Below are 10,699 nucleotides of genomic sequence, written 5' to 3' on the forward strand. Positions count from 1 at the left end.
GGCTACCGACATTGACCTTAGATTCTTTGTTGCTACTCAAACGTTCTTAGATCTTTATGATTTCAGTTATTTTGGTCTAGATACCGACATTTCATAGATCAATTAATCGGGAATATAGTTAAGTCGATACCGACATTTCACTTAACATGGCAAGTAAGAGAACGTAATACGGTTAATGACCTAACGACATTGGCTTAACTGTGAGTGCATTCATCTTTAGTCATTGACATTGTTTTGGGGTGATTGAAGCGTATCTAGTGGTGGAGAGAAGTTCCTAGCTATTGTTTCTCTCATATTTACATCCATATTCACTTTTTAATATTCTGTTTTCAGCAGTACTTCTGTTTTATCTATTTTTGTTCACCAATCAACCCAACTCCGAATACCCTCAAAATTTGTGTGGTAGTCCGCCACTGTGTCTAGTTACTGTGTATTTAATTTCATAATTTTTGGTTGAGTCTAGATTAGCTAATTAATTAGGTTTCTGCTCCTAGGTCGAGTCTGCCAGATTTCTGGTTTACGCGTCTGTTTGTGTTTCTTGTGTGTTTAAGTCTTAGTATCACCAATCCTCTGCGGGTAATGACCCCTATTTGCTGTTTACTACATTGATATAATTGATTTGATAATAGGGTATCTTTGTAGGTGCTTTTGCGCCTATCAGCTTCGTATAACGGTAGGTTAATGGCAATGAAAACCACACATAGGAGAATCTGCAAGCACATTGTCTCATAAACGTCTGCAAAACCATTCATTCCAGTAATTGCTGCCTTCACAACCCAAGCAAAGCAGTACAGATTGAGCAATGCAAGTGTTGCCAGCACTGTAAACATCGGAGACGAGCTCCCAAATTCCATGATCTCTTTCTCATATCGTTCGGACACGTCTTCATCGGCAACCTTGGCTGTTATTACAAATGCTGAATTTCTGTATCCGAGGTAGTGTACAATAGTGTCGATGAAGGCAAATAGGTATGACGATGTTCTCTGGTAAAGCCATATACGTTGGTCGTTCCACCAACCTAAGCTAGTGCCTCCACACCACCGATACTCCACGAAGCTCCCAATGTGCTTAGCAATTATCACATATGCAAATGGTATGATCCATCTGCTGGAAATCTAATCCGACAAGAAAAAAAAATCCATATTAAGAAAGAAAAAAAATCCATATTAAGAAAGAAAAGCCGTACGTTAAAGATAACGCATGCATGAAAAGTTACTAGTAACATGTAATTTTGTGAGATGGACTATACCTGGGGAAATAAGGACGTGCCTCTAAGAAGGTAAAGTGAAGGAAGGGTGGCGTATATTAGTGTTGCCCAGCAATTAGCAGCCCATAAATTGAAGCGAAGGTATCCCAGTTTATGGCCTAAACTAAGCTTTCTATGGCCACACCATACAACATTGTCCTTAGAAAGCGTAATCTGAAGGTTGCCTTCCGCCCATCTCTTATACATCACAAGTGCCTGAAGCAAGGTGGTAGGAGCTAATCCTAAGAAAGCTTTCCTTGTTGGATTGTAATTCACTGATTTCCATCCTCGGCATTGGATTGATAGTCCTGTTATCACATCCTCAACTGTACACCCATATTTCAAACCCATCTGCAGATTATAGAGATTTTGTCTCAACTTAAAATGAGTATATATTCCTAAATATACATTAAATTTTAAATGGGAATTTTCTTGGAATGTAAAAACATATGATTTATAAGTGAATATGAACACACACACATATATATATATATATATATACACACACACGAAAACGATAGAGAGAGCACGTCCGCAATCTCCTTAAAGTGCGCACGTCCCTCCGTTTGCCACCGGACGGCGCCGACGACGGCGCACCTCCACCCCAGCGGACTCCAGCAGCGTCCCCAACCATTTTTTCTCCCCGGCGAGTCCACCGAATTCCAGTTTCCGGCGAGATCAACTTTATTTGAAGTTTTGGGTGATCTCGCCGGAAAACTGGAATTCAGCGGACTCACCGGGGAGGGAAAGTGATCAGGAACGCTGTTGGAGTCCGCTGGGGTGGAGGCACACCATCGTCGGCGCCGGGCAGTGGCGAACGGAGGGACGTGCGCTCTTTAAGGACAGTGCGGACGTGCGCTCCACATCCGGCCTGTATATATGTGTGTGTGTGTACACGTTTGATTGATAGAGAGAATACCTCTTTTCCCCATTGTGTGTTCTCCTCAAATGTACAACTCGCAAGTCTCTTTGAACTTTGTTCTAATTCATGAATGCCAATGTACTCTCTTTTGTTATCCTCCCATTTCATCTCACTCTTATTCACCTTGCTGAATTTCTTCCCAGAAAGAGTGTCTCTTCTGTGGAAGCATCCGGTTCCAATATATGGCATCCCCCAATAAGTATCCAGACCATGAAATTCCACCTTCATGTAAATGCCAAAACACATATAATCGCAAAATTTTGATTCTAATATTTCCATCAGCCTATAATAACATTGTCTACTCAGTGGTACTCACCTCGGTAATTACTCGCAATGAAGCGTATAATTCATTCTTAGTAAGGTTATCGAAATTCTGGGGGAACTGTACGTAAGCAATCTCATGGCCTTGTTCTTCATCCATCAAGAAGCAGAGTGCATCCCTTATGGCCTTGGAGTTGTTTGAATACATGTCACAGTCTACATTAAGAAGTAACTTCCCATTGCTAATATTTGACGATACCCTAATCTGTGAATGCAAAGGATCGCATCTGTTATCTAAACCCTACAGGTACACACACACACACACATATATATATCCTGTAAATTTAGTATGTTGTTTACCAGAGCATTCATAGCACCAGCTTTGAAGTTATGGTGAATCTGGGGTCTCTTCTCCCGAGCCAAATACACCAAAGTTGGCAACACACACCCTTCAACATCTCTTGCATTTGGGTCTCTCCCGTCAATTACTATCTGGGAGAAAAGTTCATGGACTAATTTAAACATCTTGGTACTAATTAAACACCCAGTCATATATATGATCAGTTAACATTAAAGAATTCAAATGGAATGTCATACTTGAAGAATGGTGTCATGGTCACGTTTTGAAGAGTATGAGTCCCACTGAGAAAAACCTTTATGTTTTGATCTTACTTCTTCCGGAATCCGACCTAGCTTCACTGCATTTTCAACTTTCGTTGCCATGCCCTCGTATAGTTTCTGCATCAATATTATTTGGTGACATGAGAGTTTATGTATTAAGCATTAATGTAAAACCAAAAGAAGAAGAAAAAGAAGTAGTTACAAATGCAACACAAAATAAAAATCAAGATATAATGGAGTAAGAAATATTTCTTGTTCTTTTTGTTGTTGCACTGCTTAATCCAATTTTGCCATGATGTACACCCAAAATTTTCCCACCGGTAATTTATAACCGAGGCTTACTGTTTCCATTTCACACCGATCATTAACAGTCCCTATTCTTACCTACGAATGTGGTCGAGACATGCCTCACTTGATCGATGACCATATATTTCTTTCAAAATTTCTTAATCAATGGTGAACAAAAAGAAGAAATCAACCGGGACCTGACAATACATCGCTACTACTCTTATGTCCAAGTCTCCAAGACACTTTAATTGACTCCATCCATCATCATATGGATCCAGATGATTCTACTTGGAGCATTCTACTTGTCGTCTAAATTGGACAACCTATGCCATTTATGCTCTCCACAAAAAATCTCTGCTGCAGGGACCTAATGGAAATGTGTACGCCCTGGTTGACCCAATATTAATTATCGTTTTAATCTTAATCATGCATAATTAATTATCAGAGTCATTATCTCTTCGACGTGTAAATATACGATACCATATGGAGGGTTACAATCTATGACTTAACTACATATACACGACGGTCTCATTATATAATTCTAGGATTGACGGTCTCATTATATAATTCTAGGATTGGGATTACATCGTGTACATGCACAGCACAGCGTGTGAATATAAGAATTTCTAATTAATCATTAACCAAACACTTTTGCATGACTTTTCTTATTTCTTCACACTTTGATTATGGAAGACTTTATGATATGGATAAAATCATAAAATAATAATTACCTTAATGAGCGCTAAATCAGCAGCCTTTTTCTGATTCTGGCTTTCATCATCAACTGCATCAGAATCTATCGAGACAAAATAAGCAAATGGTGATCTCGGCTCCATACTGTACTCCTTGCAATAGGGTATCCAATACTTGGCAAACTCAGCAGCTTCCAGAAAAGCATAGTACGTAAATTCTGAGCCTCCATCGTCAGAGAGATACACGCTGAGCTTCTCCGGCGGATAGTCATAAGACATGACCGATAGAACAGTGTTCATCACCATCATCGGCGGCTCTATGATCGGATCCGCGGTGCACACGAATATGTCCACCCCCGGCAACTCATTCTCATATCTGTTAAGTAATTTCACGTGAGTTAAAATACATGCGAAGTTCACAATGAAGATCATCATCACGAAAGAAGTAAACTTAGAGCTAAAGCTAATACGAAAACAATATAGCATGTTATGTTGTTAATCTATCGATATGGATGTTTTTTTCGATGTATGTACCTTTCGGAGAGTCTGTCCTTGAAGGTATGCCTGTAGGTGCGGCTCCAACGAAGCGCTTGAGTGATGAACCAGTAAAAACTGAACCATAACTCAGCGGCGAACAACAACATCCAGCCAAATCTTCCATCTTCTCCAGCTTTTGGTATGTGAGTCACTCTATAAACCCAAATCAAACATATACCAACAGATACTGACACTGCAGAAAACCTATAGAATACTTTTCCCTTTGCCTTCGTTGTCTCAAACAGTGGTGAATGTCTTTCCTCTCCCATTTTTGAGCTAACTATGATTGCTCAATTGCTTTCTTTCTCTAGTTGGAATGATTTAATATAGTGGGAAGGACCCTGGACCATGGTGCATGCATGTTGCTTAATTTCATTTATAGATCATACCAACTCCCCCATCCCTTTGCAACTAATGCATGCGCCCCACGAACGTAGCTTTGATGTAATGCAACCCTTCACGTACGTACAGGTGGTGGTCCTTGACCTATTGCTGAAGAAAACAGTGTATAGAAGAAGATGAATATCTGTCATTCCAATGAAACATCAGGCTGTTTAGATCGAAAGGATTGGTGTCGACTATATTAATTCCCAAATTTTGACAACCTTTCTTTGCTTTTGGATATTTTCCTTTCGCATGCTTGAGTATATTGTTTGAAAGACGATAGAGTTGGGACTGTTTGGTGTTAGAGATTTACTTATACTTGGACGAGATGTAATGTTGATTTTATTCTTTTGTGATGTGAGACTGGTGAGAGAGCACACACTTATGCTAAAAACATTATTAGACGACGACGATGCATAACTGTTCTTCTGACTGAAAAGCATATCTCGTTTGATGGACGGTGCCGTGTGATTGAGATAACTGTATTTCATTCATGAATAAAGGATACAAAACATAGAGAGCAAGCTAGATTATATTTTCCAAATGTTCATTACATAAATTTGAAACATAAACAAGCAAATCCAGCAAATGCCATGGACCTAATTGCTACAGAGCTCGGCAGCTTCCCCTTGTCCTTCCTTAGGTATAGCGCTTCGTATAACGGTTGGTTAATGACAATCAAAACCACACATAGAAGAATCTGCAAGAACATTGCCTCATAAACTTCTGCAATGCCCTTTGTTCCAGTGATTGCTTCCTTCACAAACCAGGCAAAGCAGTATAAATTGAGCAATGCAACGGTCGCTAGCACAACGAACATTGGAGACGAGCTCCCGAATTTGCCAGTATAAATCTGCAAGCACATTGTCTCATAAACTAAAAATTTTTAGAGCTAAAAGTTTCCTCCTAATGATTTACATACAAATTATTTATAATTCATTAAAAAAAATATTATATAACATCCATGAATCTAATGTTACTTTCATTTTAAATATATTATTTTACTTAATTAAATATTTCGAACAATCAAACTAAAATAGTTTTGTTTTAACTAAAATGGTATACGATTTTTAATATGTGATATGTTGAACTGATTTGACATGTCAAATATATGATTGAGGCCCAAAATCTCGCTCGGGCCCTTGTACTATACGTCCCTGCATGGAGATGCAAAACCCAGAATGTTGGAGCCCTCCTCTACTACATACAGCGCTAGTCATACCCCTCTCAAAAAGCGTCTCACTATATTGGGTCTCCCCCAAAACCCTAACACTAATCTCAACTCCGCCGCCTTCCCTATCACGAATGTCGAGCGATAAGCTGCCGCAAGGACGGCATTTGAGTGGGGTCAGTGTGGTTTACGATGTGGATGTTAGGCGGCCCGGGGAGTTTCAGCCGCAGCTGGGAGTTAGGTCGACGATTACGAACTATGATCCTCAGCCGGTGTTGGGCCGCCAAATTGCGGTGAATAAGTCGTATATATGCTGTGGATTGAAACAGGGGAATATTCGGGTTTTGAATAACCACACCGGATTGGAATGTTTGCTTCGAGCTCATACACAGGTAAATTGATTTTTCCTTGTAGTTATTTGCTTTATCTCGTCGATGATTGGTATATGTCGTTGGCCTAATCGATGTGTTGTTCTGTCAGAGGGTCACAGACATGGCTTTCTTTGCCGAGGATGTTCACCTTTTGGCTAGGTAGCTTTTTTGTCCATGCTTAATACTTTTCATCGTCTGTTGGTTCTGCATTATCTGACATAATTTTCTGCAGTGTGAGTGTAGAAGGACGGCGTTTTGTGTGGAAAATATCTGAAGGTCTGGATGAAGGAGGTACGCCACAAATCAAAGGAAAGATTGTTATTGCCATTCAAATAGTTGATGAGGGGGGAGCTGTTCATCCAAGAGTTTGTTGGCACTGTTCTAAACAAGTAAATGATTCTGTTAATGCTATTTTCAATAGAAGAATTATAACTTAATGCTTTTGATGTCTGTTGGTCTTGAAGTGGTTGATTGATTTATCTTTTGTCTTATATACTCGCAGGAGGTTTTGTTTGTTGGGTTGGGAAGCGTGTTCTACGAATTGATACTACTAAAGTTGCAAAGTGTGGAGTCCCTTCTGCTGAGGATCCTATCAAATGTCCTGTTGAAAAACTCATTGATGGGGTTCAATTTGTTGGTGAACATGATGGAGAGGTGACAGATTTATCAATGTGCCAAGGGATGATTACCACCCGGCTGGTTTCTGCTTCTATGGATGGAACTGTAAGCTTCTTCCCATTTTGCTGGCTTTGTTTGGTAAACTGCAATCTTCACCATTTGCCTTTTCTACATATTTCCTTTGGTCAAGTAAGTAGTGAAGTGCGATTTTCATCAGAGTTGGGTGGGAACATTTGGCCCCTGCTTGCCCTTTTACATCTACATGGATAGTTTTTTCTCCTTTTCTTTCAGTGAAATAGGGATAATCTTATGGCTACAAAAAAATCTGTGTTGGCTAATCCGGCTTCTACTTTATGCTTCAGGGAGTTTGGTATGAATTAGGATAGATTATTTGGTCTAGTCCTTCAAATCCCTTTTAATGTGGTAAAAAGGACTAAGAGATTTTAAGAGTGGAAGCTGTTTAACTTTGTAGTGAGTTTGTCAATTTCTCTAACCTTAGTACATAGTATGATCGATACTATTTAGGAATGGTTCACGCAGTTTCAAATTAATTCATTGGGCCTTCTTCATCATGAACAATACAAAAATTATTTCTGAACAGGTTTAAGTATGTTATATTCTCACACATGCCATATATGCATGTATAATTATTTCCTAAATTGTTGATTGATAAAAGTTTTCTGAGTCGTATACTTGGTTGATACAGATAAAGATCTGGGAAGATCGCAAGTCACAACCACTTCTAGTACTGAGACCCTATGATGGCCTTCCTGTTTATTCGTCTATATTTATGACAGCTCCCAACAAACCAGATCACATCATACTTGTAACAGTGGTAAGTGATCGTTGATTTATTTACATAGTACCAAAAGGTGTTTTCTGTCCTAGTGTGCTGAAGTGTAATTATACAGGGCCCACTTAATCGGGAAGTGAAGATCTGGTCCTCAGCAACTGAAGTGCTTAGCAGTGATGATGAGTCATGGAAATGTACCCAGACCTTGTTAAAGAGCTCTGCTCAACCTCGAGTTGAGGATGCGTTCTTTAATCAAGTCATAGCATTGTCACAAGCTGGCCTTCTTTTACTTGCAAATGCTAAGAAGAATGCCATATATGCCGTGCACATAGACTTTAGTGGTGAGCCAGCAGCTACACACATGGATTACATAGCAGAATTTACTGTTACAATGCCTATTTTGAGCTTTACGGGGACAAGTATATCTCCTCATGGTGAACAAATCGTTCAGGTTTATTGTGTCCAGACACAAGCCATTCAACAGTATGCTTTGGACTTATCGAAGTGCTTACCTCCCCCGTTGGAAAATACAGATACAGTTGACAGCAACACTGAGTTGGAATTCCAACGTCAAATTGACGCCATGCAGGATGAGATGAATCAGGTGAGTGCTGATTCAGATTCAGACATATACCAACAGATACAGAACACTGCAGAAAACCTATAGAAGACTGTTCCCCATTGTCTCATAAATTAAAAAAATTTAGAGCTAAAAATTTCCTCTAAATGATTTACATATAAATTATTTATAATTCGTTCAAAAAAAAAATTATATAACATCCATGAATCTAATATTACTTTCATTTTATACATATTTTACTTAATTAAATAGTTTTGTTTTAGTTAAAATGATATACGAGTTTTAATATATAATGTGTTCAGATGATATGACATGCCAAATAAGATTAAGGCCCAAAATCTCGCTTGGCCTTGTACCGTACGTCCCTGCATGGAGATGCAAAAACCCAGAATGTTGGAGTTAGTGGACCAACAGTATCTTCCTTCCTCCACTACATTACAGCCGCGCTAGTCATGCCCCTCTCAAAAAACGTCTCACTATATTGGGTCTCCCCCAAAACCCTAACACTAATCTCAACTCCGCCGCCTTCTCTATCACGAATGTCGAGCGATAAGCTGCCGCAAGGACGGCATTTGAGTGGGGTCAGTGAGGTTTACGATGTGGATGTTAGGTTGTCCGGGAGCTTTCAGCCGCAGGAGCTGGAAGTTAAGACCATTACGTTCTATGATTCGGATCCTCAGCCGGTGTTGGGCCGCCAAATTGCGGTGAATAAGTCGTATATATGCTATGGATTGAAGCTGGGGATTATTCGGGTTATGAATAAGAATAACCAGTCCGGATTGAAACTTCGAACTCTTACACAGGTAAATTGATTTTTCCTTATAGTTACTGTGAGTTGGATATTTTCTTTATCTCGTCGATGATTGTTATATGTTGTTGGCCTTTTCGATGTGTTGTTCTGTCAGAGGGTCACAGACATGGCTTTCTTTGCCGAGGATGTTCACCTTTTGGCTAGGTAGCTTTTTTGTCCATGCTTATTACTTTTCATCGTCTGGTTTGGTTCTGCATTATCTGACGTCATAATTTTCTGCAGTGTGAGTGTAGAAGGACGGCTTTTTGTGTGGAAAATTTCTGAAGGTCTGGATGAAGGAGGTACGCCACAAATCACAGGAAAGATTGTTATTGCCATTCAAATAGTTGATGAGGGGGAAGCTGTTCATCCAAGAGTTTGTTGGCACTGTTCTAAACAAGTAAATGCTTCTGTTATTGCTATTTTCAATAGAAGAATTACAACTTAATGCTTTTGATGTCTGTTGGTGAAGTGGTTGATTGATTTATCTTTTGTCTTGTATACTCGCAGGAGATTTTGTTTGTTGGGGTGGGGAAGCGTGTTCTACGAATTGATACTACTAAAGTTGCAAAGTGTGGAGTCCCTTCTGCTGAGGATCCTATCAAATGTCCTGTTGAAAAACTCATTGATGGGGTTCAATTTGTTGGTGAACATGATGGAGAGGTGACAGATTTATCAATGTGCCAAGGGATGACTACCACCCGGCTGGTTTCTGCTTCTATGGATGGAACTGTAAGCTTCTTCCCATTTTGCTGACTTTGTTTGGTAAACTGCAATCTTCACCATTTGCCTTTTCTACATATTTCCTTTGGTCAAGTAAGTAGTGAAACTTAACTGCGATTTTCATCAGAGTTGGGTGGGAACATTTGGCCCCTGCTTGCCCTTTTACATCTATATAGATAGTTTTTTCTCCTCTTCTTTCAGTGAAATAGTCTTATGGCTACAAAAAAAAATCTGTGTTGGCTAATCCGGCTTCTATTTTATACTTCAGGGAGTTTGGTATGAATTAGGATAAATTATTTGGTCTAGTTCTTCAAATCCCTTTTAATGTGGTACAGCACATGAAATGGCTATGGCAGATGAACTTTTACTTTTCTCAATTATAAGGAAAAAGTGAAGAAAAAGTACTGTAAAAGATTTTAAGAGTGGAAGCTGTTTAACTTTGCAGGGAGTTTGTCAATTTCTCTATACTTAGTACATAGTTTGACACTATTTAGGAATGGTTCACGCAATTTCAATTTCATTCACTGGGCCTCCATCATGAACAATACAAAAATTTGTTCTGAACTGGTTTAAGTAGGTTATCAACTAGTTTATGATTCTTACTTGACTGAATTGTTTGTCAGTTGTATGGATCCAGTATAGGTTTGAGTAAAAAAAAAAAAAACATGTGGAAATTTTATTTTTTTTTAAATCTTTTTTTTT

The 10,699-nt window shown here is 39.1% G+C and overlaps 2 protein-coding genes across 2 annotated transcripts in view; one reads left to right on the forward strand and one right to left on the reverse strand.

The window, feature by feature from the left end:
• LOC101295215 (cellulose synthase-like protein E1-like) overlaps positions 1–4,882 on the reverse strand; it is a 6,494-nt gene extending 1,612 nt beyond the window's left edge. Inside the window, exons 1-8 of the mRNA XM_004296280.1 lie at positions 4,565–4,882; positions 4,070–4,406; positions 3,027–3,167; positions 2,790–2,921; positions 2,485–2,694; positions 2,166–2,390; positions 1,250–1,597; positions 647–1,115 (exon numbers count right to left, since the gene is read on the reverse strand). Coding sequence (XP_004296328.1) covers positions 647–1,115; positions 1,250–1,597; positions 2,166–2,390; positions 2,485–2,694; positions 2,790–2,921; positions 3,027–3,167; positions 4,070–4,406; positions 4,565–4,836 — 2,134 coding nt within the window. The 5' untranslated portion in view covers positions 4,837–4,882. The remainder of the gene's footprint in view (positions 1–646; positions 1,116–1,249; positions 1,598–2,165; positions 2,391–2,484; positions 2,695–2,789; positions 2,922–3,026; positions 3,168–4,069; positions 4,407–4,564) is intronic.
• A 1,230-nt stretch (positions 4,883–6,112) lies between these two features.
• The window catches only part of LOC101295505, a 47,035-nt gene continuing 42,448 nt past the window's right edge, over positions 6,113–10,699 (forward strand). Inside the window, exons 1-4 of the mRNA XM_004296281.1 lie at positions 6,113–6,514; positions 6,603–6,652; positions 9,518–9,674; positions 9,785–10,006. Of these exons, the coding sequence (XP_004296329.1) occupies positions 6,113–6,514; positions 6,603–6,652; positions 9,518–9,674; positions 9,785–10,006 (831 nt within the window). The remainder of the gene's footprint in view (positions 6,515–6,602; positions 6,653–9,517; positions 9,675–9,784; positions 10,007–10,699) is intronic.

The sequence above is a fragment of the Fragaria vesca genome, linkage group LG3 (genome assembly GCF_000184155.1).
Source record: "Fragaria vesca subsp. vesca linkage group LG3, FraVesHawaii_1.0, whole genome shotgun sequence".
Classification (NCBI taxonomy): domain Eukaryota; kingdom Viridiplantae; phylum Streptophyta; class Magnoliopsida; order Rosales; family Rosaceae; genus Fragaria; species Fragaria vesca.